Consider the following 23473-nt stretch of genomic DNA (forward strand, 5'->3'; position numbering starts at 1 on the left):
GACATAAATGACTTCAGGCACGGTTGGATCTAGGTGCTCAAATGACATATTTTCTCATTTCCTTAGTATTGGCTTCATTCTCCAGTGGGCCTTGCCAGATCATTGTGTCTAAAGTATTTAAGGAAGAAAACAGACCCAGGCTATCTGTGGAAATGAATCCCCCTTTGTGGGAAGTGAGCTCTTTCATGCAAAACAGTGGTTAACACTGATCTCTGGGCTTCTGTAAGTTCTCATTGCAGGCAAGGAACCATTGTTTTCTTCATAGGAGTCTTGCTTGTGCCATCTTGCTCTTGATGGGCACATACACATGCATGCATGCATGTATGTGTGTGTGTGTGTGTGTGTGTGTCTATACACGTGTGTATGTGGACTTGTTCAAGTATTCCGCACCACTGTTGGAAGTAGGATCTGGAGAGCCTCAGGAAGAAGGGGGCCTGGTTTCTCCCCACTTTGGCAAATTTAGCCTGGTGTACATCAGGCTTGGGGGATCCCCCAAATGTTTCAGCAGAAGGGGGCCCTTGAGGCTGTGGCGGAAGGTCCTATCCTCGTGAGATCAGAGCCAATGAAGCTGCAGAGGAGTGAATGACTGGGAGAGTATGGCTCCTTAGGCAGCAGGACCTTTGAGCTGCTCAGGGGAGGACAGGGACCACTACTCACTCATCTGCCTCTGTGCTACCCAAGGCCCGCACGGGGGCACGGGAGCTTCTAGTCAGCATCACCTCAGAGCTCAGCCGTGAGAGGCAGCTATGCCAGGGGGAGAGGCTGGCTTTGTCCTGATGCGCTCCATGCTGAGGAGGGGCCCTGCACAGCCACGGTGGCTCCAGGAGGCCACAGCAGGGAAAGGGTGGGGTGTCTGGGGGTGGGGGGCGGGTGAGAAAAGGAAAGAAGTGGGAAGCCTGAGGGAACCACATCCCTGCAAGGCAGCCAGATCCAGGCAGAAAGGAAACCTGAGGGAAAGAATCATAAAAATTTACAACATCGTTCTTTAAGCACTAGGCCAAGGAGATCTAGAATCATGGCTCCAGCTACGTGAAACCACACAGAACCTCAGCAGTCACCTATTCCAATTTCTGAGCGTCTCTGGTGCTGGGGACCTCACCACCTGCTCAAGTGGCAGCTGCTCTACGAGGTGCTCCAAGGAGAGGCTTGAAACATTCTAAGGACAGATTAGGGTCTTAGGGACCTATGTGACAGAGCAGTGGAACCCAGAGCACAGGGTGTTAACAATTTACTGGGGGCAGGGAACCAATTAAAACAAAAAAAAAGAAATCCAATTGTGATTATTTGTGATGAAAAAAGCCAACAAGTCGCTGAGGGTGGGCAAGTTCAGAGAGTCTGGCCGCCTCAGCTAGATAGTTAGGGAGCTTCTGAGGAGGTGGCATCTAGGGCTGGGGACAGATGGGGAGAAGAGCTCATGGCTGAGAGCACAGCCTATGCAAGGGCCCAAGGCAGGAAAGAGGTTGGCATCTTTCTGGAACAGAAGGAAGAGCAGTAGGGGCTGGGGAGAGAGAGGTAGGAGGTGAGTTTTGAAAGGCAGAGAGCAGATGCCACAGGCTCCATGGGCCATGGTGAGGACTCTGCAAGTGACACCTCTCTGGCAGCTGTGTTGAGAGTGAAGCAAATGGTGGCAAATGGGCAGAGGGAGACCTGGTGGTATGTATCTCCTGACACTGGCTGTGCAGCCTCAGGTAAGGCTCTTAACTTTCCCAGGCCTCGCTTTTGCCCACATATATGGGGGTAATGTGGGGGCAGATTTTGTTCACTCTGAGGAGGAACTCCTGACCAACTAGATGGAGCAGGCAGGCTTTGGGGGATAGTGGGCTCTCCGTCATCACAAACATTCACACTGAGGCTGGCTCCACCCTCAGACACCAGAGGAGGGTTGGGCAGAGTGACCTCCCTGGTCACTGACCCTGACTGTCTGTGAGGTCCACCACTGAACTTCTCTTACTGGGTGACCTCAAACTGGTTGTTTCCCCTCTCTGTGCCTCAGTTCCCAAGTGAGGACAGAATTAGCTGCATGATCACTATGGATCCTCCACCAGATCATTCTCCTATTCATCTGTACTCCATCGTCACCCCAACTCCCACTCATGATGGTTGCTGTATTGGCCTCTGGAGGCTCCATGAGAACCTGGTCATAGTCTTGGCAGAAAGGCTTCTGCACGTCCATCCATTTCAGCTCAAGCATCCTAAGTGACCTTTGGGTCGGAAATCTATCTGCTCATCCTGGACAGGGTTATTTTCTTTGGAATCTCTCTGGATGGCCCTGGAACCAGCACTTGCTTCTGTGTGTAGCCTCCCATCCTGTCACCACCATATAAAGGCCACCAACACCTAGCAGAATCCCAGGAGACCGTGCAGAGGAGCAAGGATTTACGAACATCCTCCTCCAAACCTGTGAGTGATGGGCTTCCCCCTGCCCCCAATGGCACTCCACATGGAGATCTTCAGAATATTTTGGGAGCAAGAGGCAGAAGGATGGGGCCACTTGGATTCACTAATATTTTGAATATAGCATATTAAGAGATATATTATGTTAGGAGAAGTGTCAAACTGATGAACAACGTAGGGTCGTGACATGGTGCCCATTTATTTGCCCATACTTTTATTCAGCAAATATTTATTTATTGTACTTCCTAGACCCAGGTTTTTACTGGGGGCTGGAGAGTCTACAGTAAAGTAAGTTGTAGTCCTTCTCCTAAGGAGTTCACAGCCTGGTGGGAAAGGTAGATAAGTCATCACTAACTGACACCTAGAACTCTGAAAAGAAGACAAAGACAGTAGGATGGTGTGGTGGGACACCCTAACCTCAACTTTGGGAAGAGAAGGGGCCCAGAGTGAGCTTCACAGAAGGCATGACATATTCCTGAAGCTGGAGAGTCAGTAGGAAATGACTTAGGCAAAATTGCAGAGACGAGGAAAGATGTTCCAGGTAGAGGAGCCAGCATACGTAAAGGACCTTCGTGTGAAGAGCATAGACTTGGAGATAACTGTGACTTTTCAAATTTTAGCTCTTCTACTCACTGGCTGTGTGCCTCTGGGCAAGTTGCTCTAGCTTTCTGACCTGAGTTCATCTATAAAACAGAAGTTAGCCATATCTATCTTAAAGGAATGTGAACTGTAAGAATGATAGGTGCTTATCAAAGATTTCTTTTGTCTCTGGGTAATTCTCACTTCTGTTCCTCCTATGACTGTCCAGGTGTCAAGACAAGATGCTTCAGCTTTGGAAACTTGTTCTCTTATGCGGCCTGCTCACTGGGACCTCAGCGTCTCTCCTTGGAAATCTTGGCGACGACCTGAATAATGTTGTGGACAAACTGAAACCTGTTGTTGAGAAAGGACTTGAGACCGTTGACAATACACTTGAATGTGAGTCAACAAGAGGGATGATCAGTGGCACCTAGGAGCTTGCCTCCTGAATACTATGCCTGCATTACCAGAGGCTGCCACCAGGGGTTGCTGTTTAAGGGTGGTTTACTGAAAAAAGGGGGCTGTTCAGTTCCTGCTTCATTCATTCATTATTTTTCTAGGAACAAGCAATGCTGAAATGAATATCCTTTTACACATTATATTATGGCAAATTTTCCTAATATGTGCATAGGATAAATTCCTAAAAAGTTCCAAAGGTATGCACATTTTAAATTATAGGAGATGTTGACAAATCCCCTACACTAACCTTCTCTCCAGAAGTCTTGGAAGAGTGCCTTCTTTTTACTCCCTTGACAGCACTTGTGTGGGCAACTTAAATGTTTTGGTGATTCCATAGATAAAAGATTGTAACTCATTTCACTTTGCATTTCTCCAGTTATGAAAGAATTCACTCATTTTTTTCATATTTTATTAACTATTTACATATTTTGGCATAAATATTTTGTTCATATTCATAGAATATTCTTCTGCTAGGTTGTTCAATTTTCTTATTGATTTGTATTAATTCATGGAAAATTAGCCATACCTCAGTCTAGTAGCCTTAGAGCTACCTAGCTTTCTATTTAATCATGTCTCGTTTTTATTCTGATTTCTTAAGAGAATTTGGTTTTCTTTTCATTTTCTTGAAACATTAACAGCACACTGACAAACATTCTTTATAGGAGGAAGTAAATGCTATAAATGGCTACCATTCAAACCTTGTCAGGGCTTAGGCAACCTCCAAAGATATAGAAAGGATCCACTCTCTAATTTCACTGCTGGGAAAACTGAGTTCAGAAACAGAAGTGTCTGGATCAAGGTCACCTAGTGAATTATAGGACCAAATATACTTTTATTGAAATTGGTAGTCTCCACTTGCACCATCATAACTAGGTAGATACTGTCCATTGCAGAGCCAAGTTGCAGAACTATAATTACATGGCTTCTCTTGTATACCTTTTTGTTTTTCCTTGGATTAATAATTGTCTTGTTTCTCACTTGATTTATTTCCTATTGCATAGCCTTAATTCTTTTTATATGCACCATTCTACATCTGCTATGACTATCTAATCCCTCTTTTCTCTGGAGCCCTCCCATTAGAACACTTTGTTTTCCTGTTCCTGTATGAATTATTGCTATCTGAGCCTACTGCAAAGCTGTCATTCTGGGACTCCCATTTGTCACTTTTGAGTTGGAGCCATACTTTTTCCTTCTAGATTTTCCATTTCTTAGTTTATTCTCTCATTTTGTTTGACCTAGTTTTTTAAACTCGTGTGAACATCTCATTTAGAGCAATAGACCTCTTCTCAAGTCACCACTAGAAGCTGCTGTACAATCAACATCAATTGCCTGGTTAGTTGAGTGATAACTTTGTTTACGAGTGATGAGTATATATTAGTATGAAGGCAGCATGGAAGGAACAAGGGCTCTCCAGACTCATGACTTCAGGCACATTTCCCTTTTTTTAAGATTTTATTTATTCATGAGAGACATAGAGAGAAAGGCAGAGACCTAGGCAGAAGGAGAAGCAGGCTCTATGCAGGTAGCCTGATGTGGGACTCGATCCTGGGACTGGGATCATGCCCTGAGCAGACACTCAACCACTGAGCCACCCAGGCGTCCCCTTTAGGCACATTTCTTAACCTTTTGATCCTTTATCTCCTCATTTAAAAATGCAGATAATAACAATATCTATCTCATTTGGGTAGTTATGAAGAGTAAATGAAATAACAGGCAAATAGTCTTACCTAGTGCCTGGTGCATAGTCACTGCTCCGTAAGTGATGCATGACACTAAATGACCATCGTTTTTGTTAGCTGTTCTTCAAAAACTGAAGGCTGACTGGAAGATAATTCAGAAATCCAAGGCTTGGCATCTGGCTGAGGAAAAGGTGCAGGAAGTGAAGAACTTGGTGAATGATGCTCTTTCTAAGATTGTTCCAGCTAAGGATGACACTTTGGGGTAAGTTGATGTTTCAGGGTGGAGATCTTTGCTCCAAGAAAAGGGAACACCCATCTTTGGGGAGGTGAGTTTAAGGTCAAAGACAGAAAGGTAGCTAAACCTTGTTCCTCCCCACAGAATCAAGGTGGTCTGAGGCCAAGTTCATCAGAGCTTGAGCAAATTAGAAGCAGGACTGCAGGGCCAATCTGGGCATCTCATGGATTTAGGCTTCCATGTTGCATAATTTTAGGATCAGGGCAAGGATCCTCTTAATCCTTAACTCCACCTGTTTGCTGGTGCCTGAGGTCCCTTTTCCAAGGAGCATGACTTTCTTCACCAAATATAGCTGAGGATAAAAGTCAGAATCTCCTCAGGAGAGAGAAAACTGGAGTTCATACCACATAGCTGGCTCTACACATGGGGTTTTGGAGTCAAACAGTTCTGGGTTCAAATTCAACTCTGACACTTATTCCTCCCTGGAACCTTTGTGGGAAATTACATCTGCCTGAGCCTCAGTATGCCATGTCATAACATGGAGAGGACCAAACCTCTGAACAGGGCTATTGTGAAGGCCAGAGAAGGTAAGGTTGGTGAGGCCCAAATGTTCAGCATGATGCTGGTGTAGAGAGGTGTTCAGCACATGGCTGTCATGTGGAATAACAAAGGGAAATTGTGGTTTTTGCACAGATTGAACATCATTAACTCCCGCATCCTGAAAATCAAAGCTGAACTGACTCTTGATGGTGAAGGCCTTAACATAAGGATCCCCGTTGTTGCCAATGTCACCCTGGCCCTGTGAGTATGCATTAGGGTCTGGGATTTGGGAGAGGAAGTGCACCATGGCCAATGGATCTCCAAACTGGAATCAGGCACTTCTCCATGCTACTGTGTGGCGTTGGGCCTCAGTCTCCTAATTTGTAAATGAAGTGGACTTTCCAGCTCTAAAATCTGAAGTAAATGTTCTAATGAACTTTGGCCAGAACAAAGTCTCTTTTAAAACAATCCCCCATTAAATATTTCTGAAATCATAACATTTATCTAATTATAAAATTTGAAAAACTGAGAAGGCATGAGCATTTATAACTCTTTGGCAAAATTTCCACCAGCATTATTTTGTCTCTTGAGATTCTCTTGAAAAAAGCAGTGACCATTATGGCTAAACACACATAGTAGTGTGCAGTATATAGTGAAGGACATGTGGGAAATTATGATTTTAAATTATTTTAATTATTTTAAAAGAGAGAGATAGGAAAAATGAGCATATGTGGAAGAAGACAAATTGAAGACACGGAGATTCCATCATTCATTAGCCATGAGATCTCAGGATGGTTACTTAACCTCTCTGTATCAGTTTCCCCATTTTGAAAATAAAGATAATAATAGTAATTTTACCTCATGGTATCACTGTAATGATGAAATGAATTAATCCAGGAAAAAAATATGTTTTTTTAAAGATTTATTTATTTTTAGAGAGCAAAGAGAGAGGAGGGGGAGGATCAGAGGAAGAGGGAGAGAGAATCTTAAGCAGAGTCCTCACTGAGCAAGGAGCCTGACGTAGAGCTCAATCTCAGGACCCTGAAATCATGACCTGAGCCAAAATCAAGTCAAACTCTTAACTCACTGGGCCCCCCCAGGCACGCCCAAAAACTGCTTTTTAGAAATGCCTAACATAGGAGCACTTGGGTGGCTCAGTGCTTGAACATCTGCCTTTGGCTCAGGTCATGATCCTAGAGTCCTGGGATTGAGTCCGGCATCAGGTTCCCCACAGGGAGCCTGCTTCTCCCTCTGCCTATGTCTCTGCCTCTCTCTGTGTGTCGTCTCTCATGAATAAATATTTTTTTAAAATGCCTAGCATATAATTTGCCCTCAATAAATGTTAACTATTATTATTATTTTCATTATTAGAGTGGTGCTATATAAAACTGTCATATGAACCAAATCTGTGGCCAGGTGAAGAAGCCCTTAATGTAAATGTTAATCGCATTAGGAATATAGACAGTGCTGACATTATCCATAGACATCTTGGAGAGTAAATATTCATACTGGTGGAAGAACCCCAGTGGGCCTTCTAGACCTCTGTTCACTGGGAATCTTATTTCCTCCAGGCCTCTCATTGGCCGGGTGGTCAACCTGAAGGTCTCTTTGGACCTCGTGACTAGCGTCAGACTTGCAACTGATGCCCAGACTGGTGCCGTCACAGTGATCGTGGGAAAATGCAGCAGTGATGAGGACAGCATCTCACTCACCGTGCTGGACAGGTAAGGCCCATCCATCTCAGCAGAGCTGGGCTCTCAGAGGAGTTGAGGACCCCTAGCTTCAGCCTTATTCCTATACCCACGAAGTGGCACCCTGTGGCGAGAAAGAGTTTAGGCTCTGGAGTCAGACAGACCCTGGTTCAAATACCAACTCGATGCTGACTTACCACTTTGTGACCAAGTTAGCCCCTCTGAGTCTCAGTTTACTCATCTGTAAACTGAAAGTGACAATAATGCCTCCTCATTGGTTGTTGACCATATGAGAAAATATGAGTGCTTAGCACACAGCCTGGCACACATTAAGCCCTCAGTGATGATAATATCCATGCTGGCTGTCTTCTTGTTCTTTCCATTCCTGAGACAGGAGTGTTGGCCTCTGATCACTTTGCAGTTCTGTCAGAATTCTGATTCCTGCTGTTAGAAGCTCTGTTGTTAGGTGCATGCACATTTAGGATTCTTACTTCTTCTTGAAAAAGTGACCCCTTTATCATTATACCTTTCAATAATAATAATAATAATAATAATAATAATAAATTGTATTTTCCTTCCTACCTCCATGTGGGAGAGGGAAGAGAAGTAAATGCTCACCGTGGGCTCTAATTTCTGGGATTGTCCCCAGAGAGTCCTCCATTCACTGGAAAGTTCCTGAAATGAGATCTTGAAAACCGAATCCTCTCCATTTAAATCACTGATCCCTGTTAATCCACAAAATCTACTTCTTAACCTGTATGCTTGAAAGAGCAGATTTGGTGGAGGAAGAGGGTCGAGGGAGGAAGGGCTTGGTGGCTGTTGGAGGAGAATTATCTGGAAATTGAGGGCTGGGGCAGGTTAGCGTTGAGGCAAACAAGGCTGGGGTCTGTGCTCTCAGCCCTGAGGGCCTTGAGCAGAGGTCATTCCACCCGACCCCTTCAAGGGATTTGATCACAGTTTGCAAGGATCCCCCCAAACCGAAGAAAAACTCCACTATCTGATGTTATTTGGGAAGGCTGGGGTGCAAACTGATAGTGCTGAGCCCTGCTGGATCCTGCCTTGTCTGCAGTCCCAGGGAATTCCTCCTGCTGCTCTGGGTCTCAATGTCCACATCTGTGAAATGGCACCCCTCTCTGCTGCTCCACGTCCGCTCACGCCAAGCACTCCCCATGACTGTCTTAGCTCAGTCGGATCTGGCTCCGGACTTGCTCACTCTGCTCCAGACACACTGGCCTTTGCTCCAGGTCTCCAACAAGCTCTTTCTCACCTCTAGACCTGTGCCCACGTTGATCTGACCTTCTAGAAAAACCTTTTCCCCTCCACCTGCACTTATTTCTCAACTTTCAGGTTCTCCCTCAAAATAATCTACTCTTGCCCTTCAGAGTACTTGTTACAAGCTGTCATTCTATTTTTTTCAAAGATTTTATTTATTTATTTGAGAGAAAGAGAATGAGGGGCGGGGAGGGGCAGAGGGAGAAGGAGAAGCAGACTTCCTGCTGAGCAGGGAGCCCAATGCGGGACTGATCCCAGGACCCTGGAATCGTGACCTGAGCCGAAGGCAGATGTTTAACCAACTGAGCCACCCAGGTGCCCATTATTCTATATTTAATTCTATGTTTACTTCAGTCTTTCAGCCAAAAATGCTTGAGCATCTGTTATGTACCAGATAGGCTCTGAGCTCTGGAGAATTTATTGGTGACAACAGACAAGGAGTTTTCCTTGTTTTCCTGGAGTTTATTGTCCTGAGGAAAAGGTAAACAGACAAGCGTCCAGTCCATCAGTAAAGAGCCCTCAAGGAAAATGTCAGGTTACAATGAGCCTTCAGCAGAGCAGTGCACGTAACAGGACCGAATGATAGAAAGCCCTCCCTTAGGCAAGCAGACAAGGAGGGCTGCCCTGAGGAGGTGCCAGTCATGCTGGGAGCTGAAGCGAAGGAGCCAGCCATAGCAAGACTTGTTTCATGTTTAGGCACCAGGTTAGGAGCTGCTTGGGCTTTGCTCATCCCCATGTCCTCAGCATAGCTCGATGCCTGGCATGCAGGCAGTGATCTGTGGATGTGTCAAATGAAAGAGTGGGGTCTTAAGGTTGAAGTGAGCCTCTGGACAGAAGTGTGGTGCCCCTGAATAGAGGCTCTGCCTGTGGTTAGAAAGTCACTGCACTACTCCTGGGTTTACCTCATTTCAAGGTGGTCCACCATCTCCTACCCTCTCCCCACCCCACTGTGTGGCAGCTCTGCCCCCTTAACTGGGCTTTATCAGTTGCCTGTCTTTTCCAGCCACAATGGTCTGATCGAGAAGGCCGCGAACACCGTGAGCAGCTTCCTGACAAAGACCCTGTCCCGCCTGATAGAGAAGGATGTGAGTCCCCCTCTCCTTGGGGCCCAGAGACATGCCTGGGGGTGAGGGGGAGGAAAGGGAGGCAGGTATGCCATTCACAGGTATGCCCTAACTGTACTCTCTGGCACCTTTTCTTCTGGGGTGCAAACTTCTCATTGGGCTGTCAGCTAGAACCTGTGCCCCTTTACTCAGCCTGTGGAGAAGGAGAGAGGAGCGGGGGGGTGGGAGGGGACGGCTGACATGAGCTGAAATCACTGGGTCCCAAGCTTGGTCCATTCACCATATCTACCTGCCCGTAATATGCCTTTTTAGCTAATGCGTTCCTCCTTTAAACAACATGATTTTACTTAAACTTATTTAAAAACATTAATTTTAAAAAGAAAACTGTATCTTACCATAATTAGAAATTAATATCACTTATGTAATTAATTTTAAAAATATAGAGACCTATAAAATCAGTATTTTCATCTGTGCATCATACAAAACCATATGTACTATGTGTCCAAAGTTCCAGAGATTCTGAATCAGTCATTCTGGAAGGGGGCTGAGAATCTGGGTTTATGAAAGAAAAACCCTCTAGGTGGTTCTGTCATTCATTGAACTGGAGGAGTCTCACTACTCAAAATATGGTCCTCTGACCAGTAGCAAGGGTGCCTCACCCGGGAGCTGGTTAGAAATGCAGCCACTCTGTGCTGCGCCCTCCTACCCACCCCCAGACCTGCTGAATCAGAATTTGCATTTTAATGAGATCCTCAGGGAATTGTACACACACATTGTGAGAAACTCTGCTCTATGGTTCCCAGGGCCCCCTTTGATTCCTTAAAATTCCAGGGTTCCAAAGTTCAAGGTTTCTAAGAGTGTAGGCTTCTGAGATGTTAACACTCTAGATTCTCAAGGTTCTAGGATTCCAATGTTCTAAGGATTTAGAATTCTGGCCTCCTATGGTTCTCTAGTTTTGGGCTTCTAGATTTCTATTGTTCTGAGATCTTGGTAGGTGGCTGGCAGTTTGATCCCAGCTGATAATGATCTGTCCTCCTTCCTGCTCTGGCCCTCCTCTCCTTCCCTCCCTCACTCATTCTCTCTCTCTCTCTCCCTCCCCCCAGGTGTGCCCACTGATCCATACCTTACTCTCCAACCTGGATGGGCATATTATTCAGGACATCATTGGTAAATCACAGCCTGGGGACCGGGGGTGGAAAGGGGCTTTCCCTCTGCAGCCTCCCAAGACCAAGCATGAGCCCTGTGCCCAGCCACAGCAGGGGTGGTCAGGGGGCTCTGGAGAAGCAGGAAGACCCAGCATCTGAGCAAGCTGGGAGAGTGTGGCCAAACTGAGGGAGTTCCGGGCCTCTGTGAGCTCTCTACCATCACCGCTCTTTAAACCCGCAGAATCTGCCTGGCAGAATGATGTGAGAAAGATGAGCCAGATCTGGGTTCAAATCCTGGCTTTGCTATTTAGCAACTGGGGGGTTTTGTTCAAGTGGCTGCGCCTCTCTGAGCCTGTTTCCTTCTGGGTGAACCAAGATTTTAAACACTGGAAGGTGATGAGTGGATTAAAAGAAGGAACATAGAGTCTAATATCCAGTAGGCATTACTAGTAAACACCTGCCCTTCCCTCTCCCTCTTTACGAAAAGCTATGGTTCCTCCTCCAGCCATGGTGGGGACTTTCTTTGGCCTTTGGTCTCTAGGCAAGGCTGAGGTTGCTAGGGATGCTGGAGCAATGGAAGTGGAGTAAATGAAGGTGTCAGGGTCCTGGAGGCGGCCCTTCTATGGAAAGAGCCACAGGTCGGTTTCTTGGGCCATCACTCTACTCCAGCTTTGCATACACCTTCCCATTGGATCCTTGTGACAACCCTGTGGCCTGGGAATTGTCGTTATATACATTTTACAGATGAACAAACTGAGGCTCAGAGAGGTGGGCTGACATACCCGAGGTCCCATGCCTGTTAGACTGACCCACTGGAGAGTGGCAGCCATTGGGATCTGGTTTCTACTGGAGACCGAGACCTGCTATTCATTTTGTTCCTTCAGATAAATTTCAGAAGGAAGACCACGTGCCTAATGCTGCCTGAAGAGAGAGATGAGGAGGACTGCTGGTGAGGCCCACCTGAAGGTAAGGGGTGGCTCTGTACTCCATAAGAGGTTGAGGCCCCTCCATGCTTGGCTTGTCTTTCCTTTTCAGCAGCAGGCTGAGCCCCCTCATCTTGGTCATAGACTGAACTGTGACTCTGGTCTGATCCTGGTCATACTCTGTACCTTAAGCCTTATTCACTCACTCAGACTGTGAGCCTGGATCCTGCTTACAAACTGAGCTTTGACCTCAGTTATTTACTGAGCAAGAACATCGGTCGCAGACCGAGCCATGACCTTGATCTCAGACCATGATCCTGACCCCGACCCATGATACTGAGCCCTGAACCCTGGCTCCTGTCTTGGCCTCTGATCAGTCTTTTCACATCTGCCACTGTTCATAATGGATCGTTAAGGAGAATATGGGGAGGAGGATAGGTCAGTGCCAGGTGCCAGAGACACACCCCAAACCACAGTGCCAGCCCCTTCTCCAAAGCCTTAGACTCTGCAGGATATTGTAGAAAAGAGTTCAGGCAGCAGTGTCTGGTGGCTGGCAGGTATCCACAACAATCCCTTGTGGTCTCATTCCAGATCGGTTCCAGTGGCTCAATGGTGTCCCTTATAGCATTTCCATCCGGGCAGATGCAGCCACCTTCCAACCAGAGTGACAGCCTGAGTGCAGCCAGAAGCCCTCCCAGATACTCCTCACAGTAGGAACGGCTCACCACCCTCCATCCCCTGCAATAAAAAACCATTTCTGCACCCTCCTGTGTGGCACATTTTATTCCCTCCATTGGGATGAGGGGTCAGGCAATTAGGGCGGTAGAGACCAGGGTGGGAACTGGAAGGGACATCTGGAACTATCCAGCTTGTTTTACAAATGGGGACACCGATGCACAGAGAAAGCAAGAGACCACCCAGGGTCACATCTCCTTGGTTTATCCATTCATGTGCCCAGCAGGCATTTAGTGAGTGTCTACTCTGGGCCGGGCAGGCAGTGGGAACGGGACAGTCACATTTTGGGTAACCCCACCCAGTGCTCTTCTCCCTTCCCTTCTACTCTGAGAGGCCTTGTGGAGAATGGGGAACACCTGGTCTGTGGGCTCAGGAGTATAGTGCAGAGAGACATAGTGTCAAGGCCCTAGGCTGCATCCCAGCCCGTCCCTCTGAAGGGCTAGGGTTCCAATGAAACAGAGATCCATTTAAGCAGCACCTGTGAGCAGACTCTTAGTCTCTAGACGCAGAGCTCACTCCAACTCCTATCACCAGCCCTGAGAGCCTGTACGCCCACCTGCCGAGCTGCATTGAAGGCCCTGTCTGCCTGGTGAAGCCAAGTGCCTTGAGGGTGCTCAACTATCCCACGGAGACCACCTCCTCTCTCTGGCCAATGCCCCTCCATCCACACCCTAGAACTCAGCTCACCCTAGGTTGTGCCAGGCCATGGTCAAGACAGCACCACTCTGCTTCTGTTAATACCACCACCATCATGGAGAGCTGCCTTTGCAGGCACACATGACCTCACCAATTCCTATGCTTGTCCCTATTTACCAGATGAGGAAACTAAGGCTCATAGAGGCAAAGTGACTTATCAAGGTCACACAGTGAGCAAGTGGCAAAGTCAGGATTTGAACACATAACTATGAGAGCCTTTGCTCAGAGAGGTGACATCCCGTCGCCCACATATTTTGCCTCTCCGGCCCCCAGCAGGCACTGCTTTTCCTCTGCTGAGAACAGATGAGAACCTCTCCAGGCTGTTCTTCCTCCCTTTAGGCAGGGCCCAGTCTCCTCTTTGTCCTACAGGGAGGAGGTTGCCACCCCTTCTATAAAGGCCTTCCCTCTGAAGAAGGCTGCCTCACCTCAGGGGACCCTTGAGCCCTTGGAGTGGCCTGGAGAGGCCGTGGGCCAGCTCTCCTGAGCAATCCTGTGAAAACCTCAGTTCAGGTTGTGGGGGAGGGGCTGCTGGGCACTGGGTGAGTGGGGATGGGGTTGGGGACCCGGGAGGCACATCTAAGCACTATACAGCCTCTGCCACTCTCCAGCCCTAAAATCATGAGCTGGTTCCTTAGTCTCTGGGAATCTCAGTTTTCTTATCTGTCAAATGGAATTAGCAAAACAAGCCTCCCTTGCTGAGCTGTTGTGAGGGTGGGAGGTGTTCGTTCAACTGGGGCCTGACCGCTAGTGAGCGCGATGAGCGTCCCTTCTATAGCTGAAAGTGCTGTTATAACCATACCCCTGTGTTTGTTGATTGATGAAAGCCCTGATGTGGTAGAGAGAACCACAGTCCCCAGAGATCTTGGGTTTTCACCCTGTGTTTATGGCAAGAAGGCCAATGGTCCCCCAGAGATCATTCTTCTCTTCCCCACCAGGTTTTAGCTGGGCACATGGCCCCCCAGCCAGAGACTACAGTTCCCAGCTTCCCTTGCAGTAGCCATGTGACTAAGATCTGGCCAATGGCAAATCAGCAGAAGTGAGGCGGCAAATTCTACTTTGCACTTTAAGAGAAAAAGGCACCTCACCGGCTCAGTCTACAGAGCCTGCGACTCTTCATCTTGGGGTTGTGAGTTCAGGCCTCACACTGGGCATTGCGCTTACTTAAAAACAGAAGGGGGCATTCTGTCCACTTCCTCCTGAGCTCTCTTGTCTCAAGTTAGAAACAGAAGCAGGTGGAACACCTGCCTGAGATCTAGAGGTGGAAGCCCTGAACTGAAGATAGCAGAGCTGCTCCATCAGCCCCTGACCACCCATCTCTGGGCCCTGGGACAGTAAAGGAATGAGCTAGCTTATTTGAACCAGTGTGTTTTGGAGTCTCCTTGTCAAGGCTTCTTTTCTCTATTTAACTCATTCTGCCAATAACATGCTGTGTGACATTAGGCTGCTAACTTCTCTCTAAGCCATTTCCCTACTTGCAAGGTGGTCACTAAAGGCCCTGCCCCAACAGGATAAGAATTAGTGCTCCCTCCAGACTTGAAGGGGAAAAGAAATAAACATTTACTGAGCCACTACTACATACCAGGCACTTTATTAGGCTGGTGATTCTCAACTTAAGGTGACTTTGCCACACACCCCCACAGGACATTGGCAATATCTGGAGATATTTTAATTGTCACAGATTGAGTGAGAGATGCTACTGGCTTCTCGTGGGTAGAGGCCAGGGATGTCGCTAACCATCCTACAATGCACAGGACAGCCTCTCACAACAGAGAATCATCCAGGCCAAAATGTCAATAGTGTTGAGAAACCCTGTATTGAACCTTTATGTACACCAACTCATTAAATTCTGTTTTTGTTTTTTTCTGAGTGGTGCAGTGTATGGATCTTGGGGGAAGATGAGGCAACAAAGGCTAAGAGAGGTGAAGTGACTTGCCCAAGGCCACACAGCTGGTCAAAGGCAAAGCTGATTTAATCCAAAGTCATCCTCCTCTAGAGCTGGTGCTTCCCTTCCAGCCAGGGAAGAAGAGTGAGTTTTCTTTTCTCACTATTTTGTGACAAACCCACCTCCCACAAAAAATACACAAAGGAGGTCTCAAAATCCATGGCTTCTTTGGGCAGTAACCAATCTAAGTCAGTGTCAAGTCTTTGTCCATGCTGTTAGATCTACTAGGGCCAGTGTTCCTTCTCCTTCTCCAAATGGCTAAATCTTGCTTAGCTTTAAAACTTGGCTCAGAAGTCACCTTCCAGCTAAGTGAGGGCTGCTCCTCGGTCTTTCCCAAAAAAGACACTGTGTTTCCCAACATAGAGGTCTAACCAAGCTACGTTACCATCACTGTCCAATACAGAGAGAGAGCATTTCGAAAGTATCAGCTCTGACTAGAATGGTTTTCACCTTCTTTATTCATTAATCTGCCCCAAGAGCCTGCAAGCTTTTTGAGGGCAAATACCTCCCTCTTCTCAGCAGCTCCAGTATCCAGAGAGGGATCAGATAACAGTATAAGCACTGACAAATGTTGAATGAATGAATGAATGAATGAACCCCTTCTTTCTGTACACAATCAGACACCATCCTTGGGACACCTGAGTGGATAGGTTTACAGGAAAATTCTAGCAAGCCAGGATTAAGGGTGGAGGAGACTTGTCATTGTTTTCTGCCTATCAGGACCAGATCCCTGGCATTTGAGGACATACGTGATGGACTATGGACCAAATGTGGGGCTCCTGGTGAGTGAAGCCAGAACATGGGGTAAGAGGCAAGGCCACTCAGCTCCACTGGTGACTGATGCAGACAGTGGACAGGAAAGGGGACGTGGGGAAAAAGTGAGGGAGCATTCTCCTGCTGTCAGCCCGGCACCCTTGGGACCAGCTGTGGCTCCTGGCCTACTTGGCCCAGACCACAAAGAGGGGTGCGGTCTTCCTGGAGATAGTGACACCCCATGAAGGAGGCATCAAGGAAGAGGAAGACCCTTGGAAGAGGTGAGAGAACAACTGTCATAAGGGAATATATGGGAAGAAAGAACGCAAAACCTGATTGGATCCCAAATCATCCAGAAACTGGAATGTAAAACTTTAATGCAGGCTACAATTTTGAAGGCTTAATCCAGTTAAATAAATGCTTGATCTTTCCAATGTTTGCATGATTCCTTGAGGATAACAACTCAGGATCAGAATTATTTACTTTATGTGTTGGAAAATTTTATGACCCCAAGAACACATCACAGAATTTACCAAACCGGATCTTTCTATTTACACGATGATGAGAGAGTATATACATTTCACCATATATTTGCCAGCAGATGGACACTTTAATTTTAAATATTTGCTCTTTTAATGGGAGTAGAATAAACTTCAACAAACTGGAAAAGCCAAAGGTCTCAAATCAGGAGAGTCATTTGTTACATCAACCCCATAGATTAGAACTACTTTTTTTTTTTTTTTTTTTTAACACGGGGAAATACTGTGTTTCTCAGCTGAGTGAAAATACAGATCTTAGGACTATACTTAGCTGGTATCACAATGATGCACAAATCTGAAACTGGGTGGGGAAACTAAACAGGGATGCAACAGCTTGACAGATTTCATTTGATGGGGTGACTTGTTTCTGTGTTAATGTTCATACAATAAATAAAATGGATTTTCAAAAAAGTAGGAAGGTTATTGAGCACCCAACTAAGCCAGGCCCTGTGCTAGGCAGTTCAGGGGTGCCCAGAGTGGGACCCCACCTCCAAGCCCCCAACCCCACCCCACCCCACCCCCAGTGCAGCAGCATGGAGGGAGCTCCTGCAAAGCTCCATGCCCATGGGAGGGGAGAGGACAGGACTCAGGCACGCAGCCTCCTGGAGCAGGTGGGTGCCGTGAGGAGCACTCAGGGAAGGCCTCCCAGAGCAGGTGCTGATTGAGCTGAAATTAAAAGCCTGGCAGGGAGACAAAGGAGGTGAGGGCATTACAAGCAGAAGCGACCACATGAACAAAGGCTGGGAGGTGAGAATCAACCTAGTGTCATCTGGGGACCCACAGGATCTGAATGCTGCTGGAGAATAAATGTGTGAAGGTCAAGTGAAGGGCAGGGCCTTGAATGCCAAGCTAGAGGCAGTTTAGACGTGATCTTCTCAGCCAGGGGTTACATTTCTTTGTCCTTAGCAAAACCTCAAAAACCAAAGATCTCAAAGAGTTTTTGTCTACATGGATTCTACTCATCAATATTTGCCATAAAAGAAACTAATATTGGGCAGCCCGGGTGGCTCAGCGGTTTAGCACTGCCTTCGGCCCAGGGCGTGATCCTGGAGACCGGAGATCAAGTCCCATGTCAGACTCCCTGCATGAAGCCTGGGCGACTTTCCATTGTCACCGCTCTAACCTCTCCTCCACCTCACTGGCCAGAACAGAGACAGCAAACCAGCGCGTGCCCCCGGCTACCCATCGCGTCTCCGCGATGGACCTTGCAGGCCCCAGGAAATTTCTAGGGGGCACCTCTAGACCACACTTTGAGAACCACTGGGCAAGGTACTAGGAAGCCATGGAAGGTTTCTGGGCAGGGGAGAGACACCCTCAGCTATCAGTTTCTAGAAGTTTCCTCCGGCAGGTGTTATGTCGGATGAATTGAAAGGAGGCAAAGGCCATGGCTGGGAGTGTTGCAGGAAGGGGCAAGACCTCACCTTTGGTTCCAGAAGAAGGAACAAAGTGATTCCGTTTAGCTCATATCCAAGGTCAGCCGGCAAAGTCACATTTGTCCCTATTGTCCTGTAAACACTTGCCCATCCAACTGACTAATGGGAGCAGCTGTGCTGACAATGGTACCTGTGGACCTGCATTTCACAACCCTGATTGGAGCTTCCAGAGTGTCTCACCACACCATCCAGCAATCACACTCCTTGGTATTTACCCAAAGGAATTGATAATATATGTCCACACAGAAACCTGCACGTGGAGGTTTTAGCAGCTTTATTAGTAATTGCCAAGACTTGGAAGAACCAAGATGTCCTTCAGTAGGATAAATAAACTGTGGTACATCCAGATCACAGAATATGATGCAGCACTACACAGAAATGAGCTATTAAGTCATGAAAAGACATGGAGAAAACTTAAATCCATATTACTAAGTTAAAGAAGCCTAGTAAATGAAAAGGCTATAAACTGGATGATTTCAACTATCTGACATTCTGGAAAATGCAAAACTATAGAGATAGTTTTTTTAAAAAAATCAGTATTGTTAGGGGTTCAGAAGGAAGAAGGGATGAATTGGCAGAGCACAGAGAATTTTTAGGGCAATGAAACTGCTCTGTATACTATAATAGTAGATGCACGTCATTGCACATTTGTCCAGACCCACTGAATGTACAACTAACTCCGAGCGCAAACCCTAATGTAAACTGTGGACTTTAAGCGATAATGATGTGTCAGTGTGGGCTCATCATTAAAACAAATGCCCCACTCTGGTGGGGGTGTTGCTAATGGAGGAGGCTGTGTGTGTAGCAGGAGGTATGGGAAAACTCTGCACTTTCTGCTCAAATTTGCTATGAACCTAAAACTACACAGAAAAATAGTCTATTAAAAAGGAAAGAAAAAAAAAGAAAAAAGAAAGAAAGAAAAATAGTCTATTAAGAACAAAACAGCCACCCGGATGGCACAATCAGTTAGGTGACTGACTCAGTATCAGCTCAGGTCATGATCTCAGGGTCATGAGATGGAGCCCCACGTCAGGTTCCCTACTCAACAGGGAGTCTGCATGAGTTTCTCTCTCCATCTCCCTTTGCCCTCCCCCTCTCTCTAAAATAAATAAATAAAATCTTTAAAAAAAATCTTCAGGGTGGAGGCTCCAAGCCTGGCATTATGTTTCCCCTAGAATCTGACCCCTGCCTGCCCTTTCTGCCTTCTCTCCTGGACTTCTTCATCCACATTCTACAAAGAGGAGGCATGAGGTTGTAATGGCTGGTCATGCTGAAACATCTGCTCGGAACCCCTGCTCTCAAATGACCCAGATTAGAATGCCCTTCCAGCTCTAACACGAATCCATAGTAGAACACATATTGGATGAAATTGAATTGTGATTAAGCCCTTGGCTCTACCTCTTAGGTGTGATTCTTGGCTCTTCCAGGGGCTGAAAGCACAATGCTCAGCTTCTCAGAGCATAGCCTCTTTGTCCATAATTTAAGTGTTGGAGCATCAACACCTCATAGGGTTTAGAGAGGATAAAATGAGATGTGGTGTGCAAAGTGTGTAGTATAAGAGCGTAAGGAGTCTTAGAAAAACTTAGACACAGTCCCTAAAAGCTGACAAATTAGAGGCAAAACCTGGCATCCTCAGATCTGGGGTTGAAGAAGGAGAAAAATGTCCAGCTTTGGAGTCAGAGAGAGACTAATTTCTACCAGGCAAATCTGTAATACTTTTTTGGTAAGGGTGAGACTAGAACAAGTCTTCAAAGAATGGGTCCTTAATTCATTCATTCTTTTAACACAGATTTATGGAGTGTTTGCCATTTCCAGGCAGGCCATAGGAACAGCTTGAACAAAGGTCCTGAGGCAGGAGGGGCAGGGCGCACCAGGGAAACAATGACTAAGTGGCATTGGACGTAGATGGCATTTAGGGATGGTTGGTAGGAAATGAGCATGACAAGGTCCCCATGGTTTAGACTCTGTGTATCTGTCTGATTTTTGCCAGAATGGTTAAGTGACTTAATGTAGCAGACAAGAAAGTATATACTGTTCAGTTGTCTTTTTAGGAAGACCTGCTGTGAAGAGGTAAGCTGGCTGACTATTCTCACATCTATGTGTATATCCAGTCACATAGAATGAAGACTAGAAAACAATGAACTGAAGTGCTAACAAAAGTTATCTCTAAATAGAGATATTGTTTTCTTTATGCATTTCTGTATTTTAAAATGTTCCCTTATAAACAAGGATCATGTGAGTAATCTGAAATATATGTTTCAATACATTTTTTTAAAATTAAAGCTTAAGTGGGGTCCCAGTTTTTGGAGGAAATGATGGAGCATATCTGTCCTTCAGGCCTTGAGGAACAAGCCTTCCTAGTGCAACAGAGAGCTGTTACTATTCCCCAACAAGAAGGCCTCAGCTCTGCTCTAAAAGGAGGAATTTGAGGTGTGGTGTCAAGGTTACAAGCTGGGGCATAATGCAGAACTAGACTCAAAGCCGGACTCTACTATAGACTAGCTCTATGACCTTGACTTAAGTTCACCTGTGCAGTGTGAGACTGGTGATATTATGATTCATAATAAGAAATATATATTTCTTCTCTTGAGTCTTGGTTTCCTCACTGGTAAAATGGGACTAATAATAGTTTTTATATCATAAGGATGCCATGAGAATTCCATAAGCATTTGTGAAAATTGCCCATCAATGCCAGCTACTGTTATTATAGATGGGGAAACTGAGGCCCAAAAAGCCATAGGAGTGGAGCTGTTCAGTGTCAAACAGCAAGGAATAGGTAGATCCAGGTTAGAACCCAAGTGTCTCTCAACTGAAGCCAAGGTACATCCTCCCCTTGCCTTCACTCAGAGCAGACTGAGTGGCTTCCCCTTTCACAGTCCATGGGTCCACTTCATTCATGGCACAGATGAGAAAATCTGCAGGACAGGGCCATGAATAAGAGTCTTGAAAACAATCTCCAGCCTCTCTCAATGCTCCCTACATTCTCTGTGCCTCTGCATTTGGTGAGATTCATGATGTACAGTTTGAAATATGTTATTGGCACATCAATTGGCACAAGTGAGTCCCTACCCTCTAAATTCCCCCAGGCCTTTTATGCAAGAATGTTTGCTTTGGAGATGTTGGACAGATGTGGTGAGATTGAGGGCTTCTCACCAGTTTCCAGCTGTCCATCACCCAGTGCCACGTCTCTCCAGCAAAGGGGGGTCACTCACCATTTATAAAGTCTGCCCCACTACACAGCCAATCCAGAATCAACTGACAGAAACCCAGGGCATCAGAGTGGTCCCAAAACTGACTCTACTTACCTGGGATCCTCACAGGTACTGCCTCCAAGATGCTGAAAGTCTCAGGTCTCCTTTTCATCCTCTATGGGCTTCTTGCCATGTTTTCTGCCCAATATTTAAATGATTGAATCTCCTATGGGTCCATTATATCGTACATTTTAATTTATTGGATTTCAGTCCATTTGTCCTGTGTGTGTGTGTGTATGTGTGTGTGTGTGCGTGCCTTGTAATTTTTATTGGATGCTAGACATTATGATAAAAATTATAGAGTTCTGAATGGTGCCATCTTTTTCCAAAGAGGAAGGAAGATAGCCAATAGAATATAAGTGGATTACTTTGATTCTGCTGAGACTTACATTTATGTTTTATGAGAGTGAAACTATTTTGATTTTGCTCTTACTCCTCAGAGGGAGCCTTTATTTCTAGGGCATGGCCCTTTCTCCTACAGCATCATCTTCTAGGTCTTAACTAAAAGTTCAAGGTGTCCGTCAAGGCCACTCCATCTTAATATGGCTTGAATTCAAACCAGTGTCTCCCCAGCACCACCTAGGGGAGATGCTGAAATCTTTGCTCAGCTTTTTAACTCTCAGTTGCTATCTTCTACCAATGTCTACTGATGTCTAATGATTTTGACACCAAACATAATGTGTGTGGGTTTTCCTCCACACAACCAAGCAATTCTCTGACACTAGCTGAGTGTCCTGCAACTCCTCTCAATTCTGACACTACCTACCCAGAGATGGCATGAGATTCCACAGCTTAAGGGCTCTGTCCTAAAAGACTGCCCTCACTTCACCTGCCAAGCTCAAGTCCATATGGTGGACTTGCTTGTGCTTCTGATTGACTGGCTATAAGTCAAAAGTTCCCATAACCTCCTACTTGGGTTTGACTAGATTGCTAGAGAGGCTCACAGAACTCAGAGAAACATTTTATCTCCTAGATGATTGGTTTATTATAAAAGAATTTGACCTCAGGATCAGCCAGGTGAAAAAGAGACATAGCACAAGTTATAAGGAAAGAAGCATGGAGTTTCCATGCTCTCCCTGGTGCACCACTCTCTTTGAATCTCCACATGTCCACCAACCTGGATGCACTCCGGACCCCAACCCCAACCTTTGGAGTTTTTATGGAAGCTTCACTACATAAGCATGGCTGATTAAATCACTGGCCACTGATGACCAAATTCAATCTTTAGCTCCTTTCTTCCCCACAAAAGCCCAAGCATGGAAGGTGGGACTGAAAGGTGCACCCCTCTAATCACCTGGTTGGTTCCCCAGGAAACCAATCCCCATCCTTAGGTGCTTTCCAAAAGTTACCTCATTAACATAACAAAAGACATCTTTACTACTATCATCACTTAGGAAATTCCAAGGGTTTTAGGAGCTCTGTGCCAGAAATGGGGCAAAAACCAAATATATAATTCTTATTATGAATCATAATATCACCAGTCTCACACTGCACCGTTGAGCTTAAGTCCATGGAGTTGAGGGAAGTCTGTACACTGATTTTGGGGTTCTTTCCCTGTGGTACCTCCCTCTGGGATTTTGTTCCTCAGGTCCCAACTGCTCTGGAAGGCCCCTGTCCAACTTCTGCCTCCTCAGCCTAGTGAGACTTATCCTTTTGTCTGAACTCTATTTCCCCATATGGCAAATTGGGAAATGAGGCAGAAGTTGGGGTGAATGTGGAGATCACCTCGAAAGATTCCTAAGAATCACAGGCTCTCCAATTGTACCTATGTAGTTTCTCACTGATACCCTTGAACCATTGTTTCATATATTTCTTTTTTTTTAAGATTTTATTTATTTATTCATGAGAGACAGACAGAGAGAGAGATAGATAGAGGCGGAGGGAGAAGTAGTCTCCATGAAAGGAGCCCAACGTGGGACTCGATCCCTTGTCTCCAGGATCACACCCTGGGCCGAAGGTGGCACTAAACCGCTGAGCCACCCAGGCTGCCCCTGTTTCATATATTTCTATCTTTTATAGCGGATTTTGGTGGGAAATTTGGTGTGGTAACTACATCATGACCAAAACCAGAACTTTGCAGCTAGAATTTGAACTTAGGAGAACCTGGGTGGCTCAGTTGGTTAAGCATCTCACTCTTGGTTTT

At 46.1% G+C, this 23473-nt stretch overlaps 1 protein-coding gene across 2 annotated transcripts; it reads left to right on the plus strand.

Moving 5' to 3' along the window:
* Window positions 1–2300: 2300 nt before the first annotated feature.
* BPIFA2 (BPI fold containing family A member 2) lies at window positions 2301–12743 on the plus strand. Of its 2 annotated transcripts, XM_077874084.1 has the most exons (10): window positions 2301–2400; window positions 3203–3372; window positions 5229–5373; window positions 6040–6147; window positions 7458–7610; window positions 9853–9934; window positions 11017–11080; window positions 11600–11696; window positions 11943–12024; window positions 12573–12743. In XM_077874084.1, the coding sequence occupies exons 2-8, from the start codon at window positions 3216–3218 to the stop codon at window positions 11644–11646; spliced, it is 756 nt and encodes a 251-aa protein (XP_077730210.1). In that variant the 5' UTR covers window positions 2301–2400; window positions 3203–3215; the 3' UTR covers window positions 11647–11696; window positions 11943–12024; window positions 12573–12743. The 2 variants fall into 2 exon arrangements, with proteins under 2 accessions (XP_077730210.1, XP_077730211.1); XM_077874085.1 differs by lacking the exon at window positions 11600–11696.
* The last annotated feature ends 10730 nt before the right edge of the window (window positions 12744–23473 follow it).

This window comes from Canis aureus, chromosome 26 (assembly GCF_053574225.1).
Source record: "Canis aureus isolate CA01 chromosome 26, VMU_Caureus_v.1.0, whole genome shotgun sequence".
Classification (NCBI taxonomy): Eukaryota; Metazoa; Chordata; class Mammalia; order Carnivora; family Canidae; genus Canis; species Canis aureus.